An 18,617-nucleotide genomic window follows, 5' to 3' on the forward strand; every position below is an offset into this window, starting at 1 on the left:
TTGCGGAAGCCGACCCTGCTGTGGTCCACTGAAGCCTTTGCGTGAAGCTTTGCTGTCGACAATCTTCTGCTTTTGTTTCCGCCGGTCCCGCACGCACGTTTCGGGAACTCCGGACGACCGCGATGCGGCCCGATTTCCGTCCATTTCTGCACACGCGATGACTTTTCTTTTAAAAGCGGCATCGTGGTGCACTCAAGTTTTTGGAGTCTGCCCTTTCACGCCGTCGATGCTAATGCACTACTAGATGACGAACTCCTCAGCACACGTACGAAGTGCCGCACATGGGAAACACATAGGCAGAAATGGCCGACGCATGTAGGGGGCGGCCATTTTGGATTTGCCGATGGCAATAGATTGACCGTAATTTTTTTGTTCGTACTAGATTTTAACGCGCATTCGATTTATGAACTCGCTTAACCGGAAAAAAGGTGCACGTTAGATTCGAGTAATTACGGTAGTACTACCTTGTCACTGGCCAAATTTGTGTGTGTTCTGATTACCTCAGTCCCTTAGCTATTAACCTGGTTTCTCACAAGATTTTGTTTTGTTTTTTTTCCTTGCAGGAAAGGAGCGGCTACCAAGAAAGTGAAAAGTGAAGACTCGTGAGCAGCCTGGCAGTGACCAGGCTTGTTTTATTTTTCGGCTTCTTTTAGCCCATCAACGCCCGTGTTACTATCATCAGTTATGTTTTGATCATCGAGTTTGAGGACGTTTTTAATGTGAGTGCCCTTGCTCTCCTGTGTCTCAATTTCCTGTCCCCACAATTGTACATAATGAGAATTGTTGCTTTGCATCCACGTCTCTCCCTTGGGCAGGCTGAGGGGCAGGGGCGTCTGCGGCTTGGGCCTTCGTGGTGGCTTGTCCAATGTTGGGCAGCGTCTGTAAATATTCTGTTTTCTTTTTTTGTTCTTATTTGTGTTCCATATATGCTAATCATCGCAGCTCAAAAGCACCCATCTCACAATGCATTCATGCACATGCAGGCATTATTGCTGCCAAAGGTTTTCATTTCCCATAGTCACCCTTTGCCAACTAGCGTGATGCTTGTAAGTTGCCTGCGCGACGTCCCAATGTCCTCCCCCTGCCCTGTCCCCCTCTGATGCGCACTTCTGGACGACGATGCCCCAGCCTTCTGTCAATCATCGCTGTTTTTTTTTTTAATTTCTGAATAAAGCCATTGTAGACAATTACATCCTGTATCTCTTGGTCATTTTTTTTTTAGTGTTACTGCCTTCTATACTTGATTACCGCCATTGCTAGCTCTGCTCACAGTCATTGCTGCGACTCCCACTAAGAGCTTGCATAAATTTTCCACCCAATAGTGCTTGCTCATTTTTGCGACTTCAAGCACTGCTAGAGTGTTTCAGATGCAGTTGACGACCAATTTCCTGGGTGCCTGAATTTCCGAGCATGCCTGATTTTCCAGACTCATCCTCGGCACTGTCAAGTTTCTCAAGAGTCAATACATTAAACAGTCCGAAATTTCGGACGTTTATAGCCTTCACCATCCGATTTTTCGAACGTTTTACTACTAACCGCGGGCTTGAAGTCGCCACCAACGCCACTACTTTGGTTGCTTTGGCCTCGAACCCAACTCTCATTGTAGGTGTAGCTCAGTGCGGCCAGTAGCACTACTGCACCGCGGCTGCTGTACTATCGATACCGCAGTTGCCACAATCTAGTGAATGCCAATCCATTGCTAGCTATAGCCCATTCAAACCACAAACCTCACTGTGTTCATTCGCATGTTGTTCTGTTAGCTTTGCAGTAGGTTGTGTGCTGCAGCTCGTTATCTTCAGCTTTCACGTTTCCCGACTGTCTGCATCCATTGAGTTTTTAGCTGTTTCGTGCTGCCTTTTCGTCAAGCTAATTCGCCGTTAACAACGATGGCGCAAAGTGCTCCTTTGTCCTCATCTTCGAACTGCACGAATTCCCCCCCGCGAGCTTAAAATGGAAAAGAAAGCTGCCCTCATCAAACAGGTCCAAAGCACCTGGTCGCAGGCAGAGGTGGGGAGGGAGTTCGAAATTTATATGCAAACTGTTTCAGACCGTGAAGAACAAGGCGAAGATCTTGGAAGTGGCTGCCAAATAAACCGGGTTTGCCAAGAAAAATGCCAGTCAGGGTGTTCACCCGAAGCTCAAGGAAGCACTCCTCGTTTGGCTCAATGCATGATCACTAACAAAATCACGGTGTAGGGTGACTTCCTGAAGCAGAAGGCGGAGGGTTTTGCGCTTCGTATGAACGTGAAAGATTTCTAGTCAAGTGATGGATGGCTTCGAAATTTCAAGAGCCACAATGACTTCAAATTCGAAAAAATTATTTTTCGTCACCAAACAAAACGTGGTAGCTGAAGAACCTCCGGTAAAAACTATCCCTCAATAATTTGACAATGCCGTGGACACCTACATCAAACCAACATGTGTTCATCGAAATGTATTATATAAAACTGAGCTTGGATTGTGCATTATACCATGAATAAGTCGAGCTGTCCTACAAGTTACCTTCGCTTGCACAAGAAGCTATGGCGGGCCCCATCGTGCGCTGGGGGTCTGTAAAGCTAATTCTACTGATAATTTTCCATGTATTCAGAGGCATCACGAAGTTATTAATGAACTTTACGTGTGCAGAATCGGCAAGTCTGAATGTGAAACCATCTTGGCGTTAATTACAGAGGCATCTACTAACTGTGCGCGCGATATAGGCAGTGTTTTATGGTTTTTAAGCCAGAATTCTCGCTTTAGGAGGAAGGGGTCGTACATTTTCGTTTGGCGTAACACAGGCAGAACACGCAGCATAACCAGGATATCGAGCGATGGTGTTAATGTAGGCATATACTATATCTAGCACAGTCAACTGTAGCGTATTGCACGCGTGCTCGCGTCAAAAACAATTCCTCCTGTTCTTCAAGCGCCTAGATGGTGGTAAAGAGCACAGAAATTACTATGCTGTGGCTGGGGAAACACATCAACACAAACCACATCTAAAAGTTAGAAAGAGGAAGCAATTAAGCGAGAAATAGAATGGTAGAGAAAGAACATGGGAAAATACAAAGGAAAATGGAAATAAAGAGAAACATAGAAGGGAAACTGGAAAAGAGGACAGTAAAGAAAGTGGAAACCGAAGAGACACGAAGGTTGCCCAGCTGCGCACTTCGTTCGGGCTTGGCACCACCTGGGCCAAGCTGCCGTAATTTTATTTTTGATATTGATATGTGGGGTTTAAATAAAGGCCAACTCCGGCGATTTTTCGAGGTGAATGAATCTCAATCAAATTCATTGGGTACGTTGCTTTGCACATTTGTGTCATTTATGGCAAATTACAGGTCTTGAGAGACGCGCTGATTGAAAATGAATTTTAAAAATTGCCTTGAAAAGCGCACCTCTCTTGTCAGAATTATTGGCAACACTGTCTGTGACGTCATTTTTGGCATGTCGGCGGAATCGACTCAGCCGATGGCATCGCTACTTCGGCCGCTACAGCGTTTATTGCGCTGGCCACAAGGTGACGGCGGTGGTGTCCGGCACGGGTATACACCTTTTCACTGGAAGGGAAAAAACACCGCCATGATGGGCTGTGCGCGGGAATACAAAGGCTAAGGGCGCAGCGTTGTCAGTGCATTTTTGAGGGGACGCGCCAATTTGCACAGCCCAAGGAGGGCTATGGCGGCGCCCAGGGAGGCGTTTATGAAAAGGTGAATAGCACGGGAAAGCTTTCTTCCTTCCTCTTTCGTGTTTAGCCGGCGCTTCGCTGGTCTAGCTTTCACTGTTTTCATACTCCGTGCCGGCGGGACCAGTATATGGCCTCCGGTTCTTACCAAATAGTACGTCATACGCAGAAAGGGTGCCCGGTTGGGTTTCGGTATTGCACCTTTCTGCTTATTAAAAAATATTTTCGAATTTCCTGAGCGTTTCAACTATTGAGCTCGTGACAAGAGCATCTCGGGAACATAGAAACACCATTACCTTGACATGGTCGAAAAGTCTCCGGAGTTGGCCTTGAAGGTCCCAAAACCACCATATGAATATGAGAGACTCCCTTTATTTTTGTTCACTCGCATTTAACGTCGTTGTGACCATCAGCTGAATTATGGTGTTCCGAAAATGTATCAAGCTTCATAATTTACTGTTTACGTGTGAACGTACTTGAGTTTGAAAAAAAAAGGCGCGGGTTCGATTCCCTGTCACTGCGGTGGCTTTATTTTGGTCGCGGTGAAACGCGATGAACACAGGTGTACTTAGATTCAGGTGCGTGTTAAAGAACCTTGATCGGTAATCTACCACCATATAATATACGGCATGCCTCACGTAAAACGCCAGTAATCATTAGGGGGCTTTCGAATAGCGTACGCAAACACTTGCGTACGCTATTCATTGCAGTCGCTGCCACAGCGCATGCGTCATAATGCTAACCGCCGTTCGCGTTTGCGGTCCGCCCGCAAAAAAAAATTCTGAAATAGCGTGCGGTCCGCAAAGCCTCTTTGCGGTGAGCAAGCATGCGTCAGCGTTTGCGGGGCCAAACGCTATTCCAAAACTCGGATGACGCCCATACGCTAACGCTACTGCCCACAGTCGATGCTAACGCGAGCGATGCTGAAAGGACATAATTGGGGTGATGACGTCTGCACAAGTTGCAAGTCAACAAATTTTGTGACGTCACGTGACATCGTACCTTTGGCCATAGGTGGTACCGATCCCGGAGGCACCGCGCAAAACAAGGTGAGGGGCGGATAGTTTGCAATGCTTGCTATCACAGACGCAATGCAAAAGCTCAAGCGTTTATGCAGAAAGCTTTCGTAGGGAAAGGGAGTATCAAAACAATGACTGAAAAGATAACGGTGGCTTTCACTCTCAAGTCGTCTTATAAGGCGATTGCATAATAGATAGTTGTAGTTTTTTTTTTTTTTTTGCATAGCGTTAGATTGAGCGCTCTCTCCCACCGTCCCGACGCGGGATTTTATGCGGAGAATTTCCTTTCGCCCTTGACATGGTTACGCACGCGGCGGTGATTACAAGCTGTTACGACAAGGGAAGGAGTACGCCTTTTCGTAGGTGAAGTGGCTATCGGGCGGCTGGATTACAGAGGAGGGGCAAATTGCGCGCTTATCTTAATTGGAGCCGCTGCGCGGCATCGCAGTGTGGCCATGGCGGAGCGGCAGACGCGCCACGCATCGAAGTGAGTCTCTCATCTCTCTGTTTTGAATGTGTCCGATCGAATCCTCCCAAGCTGTACGTTGACAACACGCGCAATGAAAGTCATCGGTTCTCAATACGTTGTCGAACGTAATATAAACTGCGCGATCATGCTTGACTCATCATCAGCTACGTATCAAGGGCGCTGCGTCGTATAACACAGCATCGCGAGCGTCCTCACCCTTTCGGGAGAGTCGAAACCGCGCTATCTTGTAGCACACTGTATTCTAAACTTTTTACGAAAAATGAACGCGAGCGTGATCTTCTGAGCCCACGTATATACTATATACCTTCAATTTCGCATTTCCTTGATTTCGTGGCTCTCTATGTAGTGAAGTTGCGTGAACGAGATAAAATGAAGAGATTTTAGAAACCTATAAGGGTTGTTGGCAATCCTTCCGTCTCCCCCATATACTAATCTGCCGCCTGATGAACTGCTGCGCAGTAAGTAAAAGACAACTATTACTCCACCCACGTTACCTACATAATCATTTGCGTAGCTAGGGAGCTGGTTAATATGGGGATCCGCTCCCCACACCCTGCTGATTTGGACATTTTGCGTGTTCATCTCCGTACAAGCACGCGCCTAACCGCTCATAAAGGAAAGTCGCACCACCCTAGCCACCGAAAAGAAAATCTGGCGATGCTCCTGAACATAATTATAAAAAACCCTCGTAAAAATTATTTTTCCATACTCAACAACAAGATCAGTTCGAAAGGTTTGAGCTCCAATGTTGACTCTCCTGTTACTAACGCTTCATAATTAATTGGGCGTACATACGGAGGGGTTTTTGTGAACTTTACTGTTTTTTTTCTCTTGGAACGGGAACCGGATTTCGTAGTTCAATAACCTGATAGTTCATTGCGCACCCTATCATTTCAATTGTAATCTGTAGTTCTGTCGCGATTTGTAGTGATATCATGCGCATTGCTGCTATTGACCTTCGTGTACTCGTAGCTTATTAATTTGAATTGTATAGATAATAATAATAGCAATAATAATAATAAGGTCAAGGGTTTATGTGCTAAAACCACGATGTAATACGAGGCATGCCGCTGTGGAGGGCTGTGGAAATGTTTACCATCTGTTGTTCTTCTACAGTACACTGTACAGTGTTCTGTACAGTTCACTGACATCTCACTGTACAGAGCTTCAGTGTTTCGCCTCCTTCGAAATGTGACCGGCGACCACGTAAATGATTGGATGGTGCTTCTTCTATGATCTCCATAGGGATTGGCAGAATTCATAAATAAATAAATGTATAAATAAATAAAGGCAGGAAGACAGCCATGTAAGATTGCACTCAAGAGGTGCCATTATTCGGACGACTCATCACCCTCTCCCAGTCTACAAAGAGGTGCGGTGTCTGGAGCCGCCTTCGTTGCATTTAGGCGCTGTCGCCGCTGATCCAACGGCACTTATTTTAATGAACCCGGATGAGCAAGCCCGCATGTTGAACATCACCTGAACTGTTTGATCCTTGCACAGCCATCCACGTTATATTTCCAGCTCGATCGAAGTGACAGAGTTGACGGAGTATTTACAGGAAGGAAACGACTTGACGGCCGCGAGCGTCCTGCACATCAGTGAGCACTGGTAAGAAAAATCCCGTATCGTTTTGATGGCTGACTTCATGCGATATGTGACCTAATTGTGGTTGGCTTCTCGCGGTATGCCCATTTTAGAACGTCACCAAATGTATGGGGGTGGTGATGGTGGCGGTGGGGGTATACCGCTACTATTAGTTGTGGTGGTGGTGGTAGTAGTAGTAGTAGTAGTAGTAGTTACAGTATCCAAATGGAAATTTGGGGCAATATTTACAGTATGTCTAAGTATACAAATGAAAAATGTGGGACTATATACATCCTTCGAAGCAGCAACAGTGCTATTATAGTCCTTATGCGGTGTCTGGAGCTTTTTTTTTTTTTTTTTTTACACCGTGCAGTCAATAGCGCCGTTCGCCGCACGTGGAGTTTTTCTGACGCGAGAAACGTGGTATGCGTTTCCAGCTCTAGTTGCTGGCGTGCACGATTAAAAAATACTGTCAAGTGAACAAAACAAACAGCGTTTTACAACGGCGTCTTAAGCTCACATTTCCGAATGTTCTTGGGAAGTGCCCAGCCAGCGAACGGTCGAGAGTGAGGCGCGAGTGGACGGGAAAGCGGGGCGCAGGGAGTAGAGAGAGAGAGAGAGAGAACGAATAGCGAGAGAAAGAGCAGCGAAGCACTGCACCTACCCTCTCCTACACTCTCTTGCCCCACATGCTCCGGTTGCTATAGCGGTAAGGATAAGCCCGCCCGCGCTGCGGGCGGGTGCGTCGGAAGGCGAAACGGTACACCGACAAGAAAAGAACACAAAAGTTTCCTAGCCTCGAGGGAACCTCGAGTGAACCTAGTGTCCTTTTTTTGGTGGATGTCGAGCATCCTTTTTTGGTCGAGTTTCCGTCAAACTTCGGCTTTTAGTGATGGCGACGGCGATGGGTACTGCTTGGACGCCACCGAGATTCGCATCAAGTCCAGCGCCGCCCGGGCGTCTGCCGGCAGCGGAGACAGCGAGGACGACCTATGGTTCGAGGAGTCCATCCGGGCCACGGCGCTGCAGGTGTTCGTGCCGTTCCTGGCAGCCGGCTTCGGCACGGTGGGCGCGGGGCTGTTGCTCGACATGGTGCAGCACTGGCCCGTCTTCCAGAACGTCACAGAGCTGTTCATCCTGGTGCCTGCGCTTCTGGGACTCAAGGGAAACCTCGAGATGACCATGGCGGCTCGTATGTCCACACAGGTGTGCGGCAAGCTTCCACATGTATGCGCAGTTTGCACGTGACGTCACAGACTAGTGTACAGTCATGGCGGTCACGATGACGACAGTGCACCATAGTTTCAAACTTATATCGCTTTACATCATATTTTCAAGGGGTCGTGACGTGGACGAAGACGGCAGTAGGCATCTTCAAGGTGAAACTATTTGGCCGAACTTGTGACCACGAAACGGAAAGTTAGACTACAGCAAAACACAGTAAACAAAGATAGCAGTGAGCAGAGCGTCGGCCGTCGATAAACTGATCCGCGGCAAGGTACTACGTCGGCATTTGTACATGCGGCGTTGAACATTTGAGCATTATGGCTAGTGGGCGCGTTTGTTCTTTAAATCAACTCAGCTGTCCGCGTTCGAGCGCTCAAGCCCAATAAATGAGCCCAAGATTATCTCGAACACTCTCAGACTTTCTGGTGTGATTTGCGCTAAGTACTATCTACACGTGCGATGGGCCGGCAACATGAAACACAAAAAAAGGAGCATGCGTGGCAATATGACGCTTATAATTTGTTTATCTGATTATATTCTAAGAAATGGGCTGATAAGAAGGGTGTCTTTTTGTCCCTAAACGACAAATGTCATTTAGTTCGCTCGCATTACTTTTTTTGGAAGATTCAGCGCTTGCCATTTTGCATTCATGAATGCCATGTCACGCTGACAACGCGCATGTTGTTAGTGACTTCGAAGTGCTGGGCGTGCCGCAATAATGCTAGAGAAGGCACACAATGCATAGATCAAAAGGACACTTTCTTAGTCGCACCTCTTGTTTTCTATTAGAGTATATTACCGATTGGTCGCTTGGCGTGTGGCGCAATTGTCGTCCTTTCACGGTTCTTGTTTGGTCGGCTTCTCGACGCGCCAGTACCCGCAGAGTAGACCATGAAGATGCCAATTAAAAGCATCTTTAGGCTCCTTTGACCGGGCTAATTAGGAAATACATCTTCGACGGTTCAGATGGCTTCGCATGTGTACTTGAGATTCGCCTTCGTCAAGATCTAGTTAGTGGGCAAGCAAAGGTCATTCATCGAACAGCGCTTCAGCATAATGTGCACCTGGGCTTGAGGACGTGGTTTCGTGAAGGAAAATGGCGTCTAAAATTACGGGTAGAGAAACAAGACCTGTATTGTCGTGTACCTATTTTCTTAACAAATATGAGTTCAACATACAATTAGGCCAAGGAAACCCAGCGGGAAGGGGGACACTGATTGTGGTTTTGCATTGTGTAGTGCAGTAATCATATAAATCATTATAAAATAAATATATTATACAAATCATTATAAAATTAATAAATTTTCGGGAATAATCACACTTTCCGTCAGTGGGATACGATTCCGAACCTTCGACCACGCTTGCCCTGCTAGCTGTCTGGTGAATTCATTTGGTTGTGTTCAACAATTAAGGAAAGGAATCGTTCGGAAAAGATTCCCTTCTTTCCTTAACTAGTGGTTTTGCGCACTTCAGTCACGAACAGTGCATGTAAGAGACACAGTGAGTCAACTGCATTGCACAAAGCACATATCCACACTTTCAAGTATCACGTCGTGTACGCTTGCGCGAACAGGCCAACTTGGGCAACATGGACACGCTGCGCGAGCAGTGGAAGTCGGCAAGCGGCAACATGGCGCTGGTGCAGTGCCAGGCTACGGTGGTGTCGCTGCTGGCGTCGCTGTTCGCCGTCATGATGGGCTTCATCACGGAGCGCCACTTCGAATTGCGAAACGCGCTCATGCTGTGCGCCAGCAGCTTGGTGACGGCGAGTGTTGCCAGCCTGGTGCTCGGTTCCGTCATGATCGGCGTCGTCATCCTGTCGCGTAAGCACCACATCAACCCGGACAACGTAGCCATTCCCGTGGCCGCTTCGCTCGGAGACCTGACAACGCTGGCGCTGCTCGCGGGCGCCGGATCGCTGCTTTTCGGCGGCACCGAAGACGTGCGCCTCTACCTGTGCGTGGTCATTTTTTTCCTGCTGTTCATCCCGCTCTGGGTGCTCATCGCGCGCAGCAACACCTACACATCGTCCGTGCTGTGGAGTGGTTGGATACCCATCATCTCGGCGATGGCCATCTCCAGGTTCGTGGTAGTGTGTCATTCACTTTTATTAGAGTATTATAGGCTTGTGCAGCGTTATGAATTGTGGAGGTGGGGGGGGGGGGGGGAAGCAAGTTGCACTATGCACAGCGCCGACAGTAACAACGAGCTCGACAGCAAGCAAGCTTCGTTAGGGATACAAAAATGAAAATGGAGCAATTAATGGCCGCGCACAACGGCATGACCTTGGTCCCTGGCTTTGGGGGCTAAAGGTAGGAGCCAAGAACATCGTGAAGATTACACGGTATTAGCTAATTTGCAGATTAACTGGCGTGTTAAGCTCATTTGTAGTGTATCGATTTTTAACAAGCTAAAAAAAACATATGATAACGTAACAGGTGTCAACAGTGATAACCGTCTTATAACGCAACATTGGGGATTCGCGTCCTCCATTATTGTCAAAAAAATTCATGGCCACAATCCAGAACATCACAAGTTATGAGTAGTGGCTTTGCTATCGCAAACGGCCTAGACCAGCGGAGCTGGTGGAAGCCCACTAAAGTACCAAACCACACCGTACCTCGTTTAGACACAGGAAGACGTCCTCGTCTGTCTTGTCTGCAGAATGCTGGCAAGCGATGTGATCGTAAATTCATCTTCGGGCACCCTGTCGAACGTCTCATGATACCTATTCGTAATCATGCCAAGGGCTTGTACTTTTAACCTAGCAAACAAGGCTGCCGAAATGTTGCGTACGTTATCTTTTGGCTGGTAGAAAGTAATCTCCTAATGATTGGTCAAGTAAAGCCCTTCGATGTTGGGTATTCAGACAAACGCAGCACTTCGTCTGCACCATCAATGTTCCCGGTTTTCAAAGCATTGGCAACGTTGCGTCGGGTCACTGAGGTCTCTAATCTCCAGTGCAGTTTCAATTTCCTTTATTGGTTCGAGACAGCCTTTAGCGCCGTGACCATAACGCCAGCATTTGGTGCATTGTATAGGACAACGCGTAGCTAGCGCTTGGCAAGCAAGCTTCATTTTGGGAGGGTCGGAGGTGAGCAAATTTCTGTGGCAAGTTTACGACGCAAGAAACTTGGCGAGGTTCTATCAGCCCCGCTGTAACATGACAGTAGAGGTCCGACTGAGCGAACTTCTGGGGCTTGCTTAGCGCCCTCCTTAAAGAGAGTGACGGAGGCGGGGGGGGGGGCAGCCGCCTCTCTGTGCTACCCCCTCCCCCCTTGCGTACGCCTACTGCTTCATGGAACCGAGAGTACTGCACGGAGGATACAGACAAAAAAAAAAACGAAGAAATCGGCAAATATTTACTTTTTTTTCATGACAACGAACATGTCTCATTTGATTGTTTTTTTCTTCTTTGACCACGTTGATTGTTTTATACGTGACAAAGAAAGGGAGAAGCACCTTGCCGAATAAGCCCATGGGTTTTCGCTGGATGCACGCTTTATATTCTGCTATTGGTCGCCCCACGCCCGTTGGACCGGTGGTGAATAAATTTACGCTCACGCAGCCTCGGGGGTTCCATACTGGACATGACAGTGCCGACCTTCGAGAATCTGGCCGTTTTCCAGCCAGTCATCAGCGGTGAGTCTTTCACAAAGTACGGTCACTTGTTTTTGTGCGTCCGTGGACTCGTGGTCGGAGCTTCGTATACGTCTGATTTTTGTCATGAGCTACAAAAACACAGCTATCTGCAGGATATTAGTGTCGTTTGCTATTTCTACCTCAACACGGGCATGCCCCAGAGAACTCTTCCAGAAGCTATAGTATCCACTTCAGCCGTTCAGCAGCAAACGCCGGGAACACTTTCTTAGATCGAACTAGGCCCATCCTCTTTCTTCCTCCACCCCCTCCCTCTTTTTTTAAGGCTACATGCGCCCGTTTTCTATTGACTATGTAACGAAACATAGGAAGAAAAAAAAACGCGAATAAGATAGAAAACAGCAGCGTATTGCCATTTGTTTTCATAAGTCTGGTTTACAGCAGCGTTTAAGCTCTGCAACACTCTGGATGATCTTTGCGCTTACACGGCGGTAAATTGTATCGGAACCATTTTCTCCGAAGTAGAAGAATTGATCGGGGTCTCATTTCTTTGCTAGACCCGATAGGTTGTGTCTTGCTACTCACCAACCAATAAAAAGTTTTATTATTGTTTCAATGATTGCCCGACGCAGTTTCATACGTACGGGCTGTTTGTCAGACAGTATGCACTTCAGGAAGGTTGCAAAAATATGATTGGGCTAGTCGGTAGTAGGTGCGGACACTTTGGTAGTGGGGCAACACTTTACGAAGGAGGGGTACAGAAAGAACAGGCACTTGTGGGTTTTTTTCCCTTTCTGTATCCCTTCTTCGTAATGTGTTGCGCTTTTTACAATGATGTTTTATAGGTTTAAATAAATAATAAAAATATATAAATAATCTGTACTATCGTGCACATGCAATAGCTGACGAATCTATGGGGCGCTTGTTGAATCACCGCTCTGGCGTAAATGCAAATGCTCCCAAGAGAGATGCTGACGCCAGGCATGCCCGCAGGTGTGGCGGGGAACCTGGTGGCGATCCAGACGAGCCGTCTGTCCACTTACCTGCACCAGCGCACCAAGATCGGCGCTCGTCCGATCGAGGCCGGAGGCGGCATCTGCCTCGACCCCTGCTCGGCCTTCTTCGGCAAAGGTCGCAACGCGCGCGCCGCCCGCGTCCTCATGATGATGGTCCTCCCTGGTCACCTGGTCTTCACCTACACCATCAGCTTCGTGCGGCCCAGCCGCATGGCCGTCACACCCGTGTTCCTGCTCGTCTATTTCTCGTCGGCGCTGCTTCAGGTTTTCCTGCTGCTGTACCTGTCGCGATGCATGGTGTACTGGATGTGGGCCCGCCAGATCGACCCTGACAACGCCGCAATCCCGTACTTGACGGCGCTAGGAGACCTGCTGGGCATCGGCCTGCTCGCTCTCTCCTTTCACCTGCTGCGTGCTTTGGGAGACGTCAACGCCATGCCGCAGCAGCTCGCGGACGTGGAATTTTCGACGGAGCCGACCGATGCAGCACTGGCAGTGGACGGTGGCTGATGCGGTACGGTCTTGTGGACCCTGTCTCGAACTCAGTGGAGTAACGCTTGCTCTCTGACTTCGCCGGTGACACATAATCGAATCTCGGCCCTAGAATTTACCCGTTCCCAGTTGACAATATTCAGGCAAGATATATGGAGAGCGGGCATCTTTGGTAAGTGTCTTGACAGATGGGCGTGCAGAATTAGTAGACGAACAAAGGTAACAACGTGAAACAGGGCAGCCAAGCAATCGCCTGAATGCAGTGCAACTTACCGTGTAAACGTGAAACACTCCGAACATAATCTCCTTGTGGAATATTCTCAATTCAGTTGTAAAGGGAGAAATGCAATTTGGACAAGGCTTCTGAGAACCTATATCAGGATTTCAACGAACTGGTACATGGCAGAGCTGTATTGTGATGCCAGCTGGTGAACATGGTTACCAAGCATTGGAACGATGTATTTCAATTCTTTGAGAGAAAGTAATTTCGTTTTCTTTCAGTATTTCCCATCTCTGCCTATATTGTCAGAAACTTTAGGTTTCCGATAGTTATAGCGCGAGAATAAAACGACGACACAGATACAAGAAGGACACGAAAGACACGAGCTGCCACACTTTTAGGTTTCCCTTGTCTACGCAGAAATTTGACCATCTTGGAAAATGAAAAACTGTTACTGAAGTATTGTCAAACAATTATTCGTACGAGCTTTTCCGAACCGTTTCTGTGTGGATCCGGTAAGTTTGTTTCTATAGGAATACCTCACCGTAATTTTTTGTGCTATACTCGCAGTCGACTGGATGTTCTATTTGCGAGATGAAATGTTTTTCTTTTTATTTCACACGATCATACTGTCGCTGATAAATCCATCTTTATTCTTGCATAGTATGGCGGGAAGTGCCTAGGTCTGTTGAATAAAGAAGAGGAAACATATCCTCATCCGTTTATTGAAGATTAAACTAAAGAAATGGTCGCACTTTGTTGATGATGGCGTCTCTTGAACTCGGAACAAGGTCCGGAAACAGGACACATTGGGAGGTGAACGTTTCACGCAGTCTCACTGAAGTAACTGCTCGGGTACGTTGGTAAGACATGATAGAAACTGGAAGCGCATAGCACTAGGACAGAGAGGAAGCCTCAGACGCAAGAGGGCTGACCTAAAACAATACTTTTGGAAAGAAGCAACCATTTATACGCATGGCGAAAAACTCGTGACACATCACATGTGCCACCCACCGATAATTTCTATCCATTCACATACAAAAATAAAACCAAGATAGATCTTTTCCTACAGTATGCACTCGTGCGTTTCAAGACTATTCTCTGACCTCGCATTATGCGCTTTTAGTATCTACCACGTTGCTGTTTTCTCAAACGCAATCGCTCTTTGGTATACCATCCCGCTGTACGTCGCTCCATCAACAGCCTGTTTCACGAGTGTTCAGGAGAGCGCCGACGCTGCTGTCGTCGTCGCAGAGGTTGGCCTGGTGGCTGCCAGTACAGGCTGAGCTTCAAGCTGATGTCTCGCGCGAAGGTGTCGGTCCAGGTCTCGGCGGCGCACCAGTCTTTTGGCGCACAGCGCGCAGCGGTAAGGCGAGTCCCGCTGCGCGTGCAGGCGTACGTGCTTGTTCAGGTTGGACGGGTCGCTGAACGGCCTCCGGCAGAAACGGCACTCCAGGGGCTTGTGACCGGTGTGAGTGCGTACGTGAATCTTCAGGCCGTACCTGCGAACAAGCGCGCACAGCTGTGTTTAGTAAACGGTGCCGCTCGGATCACATACGACATACCGCGTTTGAAGAGATAGGCACTTTCAAGAACTGAGCCATTCAGTGGTAAAGCTTAAAAAAAAACGGATTGGGTTCTCGCATTGCACTGTTGCGGTGTATACTGGGCAGGCCCGTGACTGGTAGGGACGGGTGGGGGGAGATGTTATGGGGCATATGACACTCCCCTGATTTTTTTTCGTTCTTTAGTTAGCTTCCCAAGTGATACTGAAGGACTTCCACGCCTGCGCATCGACCACCAGTCACCCAAGTTAGCCGTGAAACACAGAAATACCTCCCGAAAAAAAAATTCCAGGGTATGCCTTTATACTGGGAAAGCGCTACTTTGAAAAAAAAGTTGTAGTAATTGTTCGTATTTGGCGAACTGGAACATACTGCTGCAACGGGGAACCACCTGGTCGTAAGATGAACGCCTGACATGTCACGTGGTAGTGACGTTGACGACGGCAGCAATCGGCGCGTGCAAGATGAAGCTCTTTATAAGGCCGAGCTGTGGGCGGGAAACGGAAAGTTAGACTGCAGAAAAACACGCTGTACAATGATAGCGGAGAAAAAAAAAGCATCGGCCGTCGATAAAACAAATTGTCGCTGGGTTGCGTCGTCTTTTATGCATCAAGCATCAAACTTTCTAGCCTCGTCACTGGTGGTCGCGCGGGCACTTGAATAAGCTGGACTTCTCGCGTCCTGCACGCAATCTTAACAGAACTATCTACTGCAACGGTGAAGCTTCTCGAACACCGACTCCCGCATTCCGCTGCTCGACTCGAATTTCGTCCTTCACTTGACAGAGTTGAGCGCAGCGCCGCTGCTCGACTGAAAATGATGCGGCGCTTCTCAAGAATCGCTGCAGATTATCGCTGATGCGCCGTCACTTGCTCCGCTTAGACGGCGCCCCCTTCGACTTTCTTGAGTCTAACCACCGTATTCTAGAACGTCCCTCGACTCAACACTCCACCTTCACTTGAGAAAACCGATGGTAGCGCCGCCTGTAGTCACGACAAGTCACTGCATATCAGCGATAATCTGCTGCGATTCTTGAGTAGCGCGGCGCCATTTTCAGCCGAGCGGCGGCGCAGTGCTCAATTCTGTCAAGTGAAGGGTGAAAGTCGAGTCGAGGAGCGTTTGTGAATATACGGGCCTAAGTAAGTGTTGAGTGAAGGGACGTTCTACAATACGGGCGTGAGGCGCGTCCTGTGCCGAGCATTTCTCTCAGTCTTTGTGGGTTTAAACCTAGCAAATGAGTATAACACGCGTGGCAATATGTTCAAGCGATGTGCAAGATTATACCATGGACTGCGGCGGGCGCGGTGGAATCTGCGGGACGTAACCATCCGTGGTATTCTTCAAAAGCTGTTGTGGCCACTACGCGTGATGTGAACTTCAGACACAGCTTCTGGCTGCCAAATCGCAGAAGAGGTGACGACTCTTCAAAAGGTAAGTATATATACTCACAATTCATCCCAAATCGGTGCTTCTATAGGCTACTATTTCTAAGCCTGCAGTTGTTGCCTTTCCCATGGCTGACACCCAGCGAACATATCAATCCGGAGTGATGGCAATCTCAAACTAAGCCAAGATATGCTGCCGAATATTGAATAAATTTTAATCACATGGTGCCAACAGAAATATCTGACATGAGATTTAGATGACCGATAGCCGCTTTATTTCTTGCGTATTTGGTGTCGGATGTCGCCGCCGTCACCCCGTTTCCTTGGTAGATCGAACTTGATTTTCCCCCATCAGTGACTATTAGTCATTCGACAAGTCAAGCAGCATTTCTTTATACGTTCGCAAGCTGGCTGAAGTTTTGTTTCCTGCCTCGCTCATCGTTTACCTGAAGGCAGGAAGATGTTTCTGAAGCACCTGTGCATCGAAGACAATTAAAACAGCACACTGACTACGATTAAAAACGAATAAAAGCCAACCGTTTCGGCCCCCGTACGGGAGCCATGTTCACAAGTAAAAAAAATGTGTGTGAGCAGTCCGGCTATGCATATTACAAAATGTGACGTTAGCAGCGTGTGTAGGCGTGTGGAAAGTTTTCATCATTACGATTCAATGTGTGCGCCGTTGTCTTGATCGTGATCGATTCGAGATGAACCCAATATGACCAGTTCATTTCTCTTTCTATTATTATTGCGTTATCCCAATCTGTGTCCAGACGTTTCCACAAATTCGGCCAGCGCATTCGATGAGACCGTCTTATTTTCTGACGTCATACATATGCTGTTTTAGCATTCGTGAAAGTGTTTTTCATTAGATGCGAAGCAGCTTTCACTCGGGGCTGCGTCCGTCCCTTGGCGACCGTCCGCTCCACCAACTGCGCATGCCCCAACTCTCCCCCACTCTTCGCGTAAGCGCGAGGAGGTGGGAGGAGACGGGGTCGAGTAGCTGGCAGAGCGCTGCCTCCACCTCGTTTATCCTCTCCACTTTATCTCTCCGCCACAGCTGTGCGCTCGTATTTAATCATGCGTGCGCTCGCTGTGTTGCGCTCTTTTTTGCAACGACGCTATGAACGTCAAGGTTGGCGCCAGTTGTAGCGGCATCGGTAACATACACGAAGCATACAAATGGAAACACAAGCGATCAGCAGCGTTGCTTCGCATCCCCTCATGGTCCCTTTAACTGGAAATGGTGTATTTTTTTTTTGCTTTTAATCGGGGTCAGTGTGTTGTTTTAACTGTCATGTTGGTTCCTAACCAGGTGGATTTCCGCCCAACTACCTATTTCAGCACCTGCACATCCGTCACAAGAACCCCCAATAGTGTCGTTGAAGCGCACTTTTTGTATATTCTCGGGTCGACGAACACACTCCGTACTGTCGGAGCAATATCGGGGTCGAATACCGTTCGGCCGAATACGGAGATACGCTCACCTGCGCGAGTAGAGTTTCCCGCAGAAGGCGCACGCGTGCCTGGGAGGAGGCGCCAACCTCGGCGGCTTGGCGCCGCACGCGTCCAGCGCCAGGTGCGCCTTGAGCGGGTTGGGCTGCTCGAAGGCGGCGCCGCAGTCGGGACACGCGTAGCACCGGTGTCCGCGGATGTGCGCCGGCGTCAGCGCCGCCGGCACGCCGAGCTCGGCGAGCAGCGCGGGCGAGAGCCAGGGCCGCAGCTCCTCGCCCGCGCCCAGGGCGCGCGTCGTGACGAGCGCGAGGCGACCGCAGGCCAGTCGCGACACGGTCGCGTTCTGCTCGTGACAGTCGCGGGCGAGACGCGCGCACAGCGGGTTCGCGGTGGCCGGCAGGAGGAGCTCGACGCCGGCGCAAGCCACGGGCACCGGTCGCGTCACGGGCCGCGATCCGCGGGCGTCGACGAGCATCCGCCGCAGAGGCTGATTGCAGGAGGGCGTCGAGAAGGGCCGAGACCGGCAGCCGGCCGGCAGTGGTTGCGCGGCCACGAGGGCCGTCTCTTCGCCACCGGTACTCATGAGGGTGCCTGCGTATCCCGGAGCAAGTAAGGAGACAATTGAGTCAGTGACAAGAGAAACGACTTTTGGCACGACGCCGCTGCATCAAGGAGGTGGATGTAGCGGCACTGCCGGCGTAGCAACCTCCTTGAATTCTGTTTTTGTTCTTTGTGATTTTTTTTTGCGGCTGGGAAATTCTTGTTGTTGCTTGAAGCCCCTCTTTGTCATTTGTGCAACCACTGTTATTAGTTGCTATGTTATTACTTGCTTTGTATTTTTATTAGTTATTAGTTGCTCTGTAGTTGCTTTGTATTGTGACAGAAGTATCACCC

At 48.8% G+C, this 18,617-nt stretch overlaps 3 protein-coding genes across 5 annotated transcripts in view; 2 read left to right on the plus strand and 1 right to left on the minus strand.

The window, feature by feature from the left end:
• Positions 1 to 793, plus strand: part of Hcf (Host cell factor) — a 77,965-nt gene extending 77,172 nt beyond the window's left edge. The window contains exon 20 of the mRNA XM_037424741.2: positions 564 to 793. Coding sequence (XP_037280638.2) covers positions 564 to 606 — 43 coding nt within the window. The 3' untranslated portion in view covers positions 607 to 793. The remainder of the gene's footprint in view (positions 1 to 563) is intronic.
• A 3,946-nt stretch (positions 794 to 4,739) lies between these two features.
• LOC119174882 (solute carrier family 41 member 1) lies at positions 4,740 to 14,072 on the plus strand. 3 transcript variants are annotated; one of them, XM_037425997.2, is made up of 6 exons: positions 4,828 to 5,173; positions 6,680 to 6,787; positions 7,654 to 7,969; positions 9,564 to 10,072; positions 11,559 to 11,632; positions 12,584 to 14,072. In XM_037425997.2, the coding sequence occupies exons 1-6, from the start codon at positions 5,142 to 5,144 to the stop codon at positions 13,114 to 13,116; spliced, it is 1,572 nt and encodes a 523-aa protein (XP_037281894.2). In that variant the 5' UTR covers positions 4,828 to 5,141; the 3' UTR covers positions 13,117 to 14,072. The 3 variants fall into 3 exon arrangements, with proteins under 3 accessions (XP_075751118.1, XP_037281894.2, XP_037281895.2); XM_037425998.2 differs by having other exon boundaries at positions 4,829 to 5,173; positions 6,701 to 6,787; XM_075895003.1 differs by lacking the exon at positions 11,559 to 11,632 and having other exon boundaries at positions 4,740 to 5,173.
• Positions 13,949 to 18,617, minus strand: LOC119173960 (uncharacterized). The gene is made up of 2 exons (XM_037424740.2): positions 17,756 to 18,617; positions 13,949 to 14,820 (listed from the first exon to the last, which is right to left on the minus strand). The coding sequence occupies exons 1-2, from the start codon at positions 18,304 to 18,306 to the stop codon at positions 14,538 to 14,540; spliced, it is 834 nt and encodes a 277-aa protein (XP_037280637.1). The 5' UTR covers positions 18,307 to 18,617; the 3' UTR covers positions 13,949 to 14,537.

This window comes from Rhipicephalus microplus, chromosome 5 (assembly GCF_043290135.1).
Source record: "Rhipicephalus microplus isolate Deutch F79 chromosome 5, USDA_Rmic, whole genome shotgun sequence".
Classification (NCBI taxonomy): Eukaryota; Metazoa; Arthropoda; class Arachnida; order Ixodida; family Ixodidae; genus Rhipicephalus; species Rhipicephalus microplus.

What these genes read in the sequence shown, in the direction of transcription:
- LOC119174882 (XM_037425997.2), top strand. Translation starts at nt 5,142, where the DNA reads ATGGCGGAGCGGCAGACGCGCCACGCATCGAA. An exon ending in CTGCACATCAGTGAGCACTG is followed by an intron (nt 6,788 to 7,653) that starts GTAAGAAAAATC and finishes TTCGGCTTTTAG; the next exon opens with TGATGGCGACGGCGATGGGT. An exon ending in CGGCTCGTATGTCCACACAG is followed by an intron (nt 7,970 to 9,563) that starts GTGTGCGGCAAG and finishes TTGCGCGAACAG; the next exon opens with GCCAACTTGGGCAACATGGA.
- LOC119173960 (XM_037424740.2), bottom strand. Translation starts at nt 18,306, where the DNA reads ATGAGTACCGGTGGCGAAGAGACGGCCCTCGTGGCCGCGCAACCACTG. An exon ending in GGGAAACTCTACTCGCGCAG is followed by an intron (nt 14,821 to 17,755) that starts GTGAGCGTATCT and finishes GCTTGTTCGCAG; the next exon opens with GTACGGCCTGAAGATTCACG.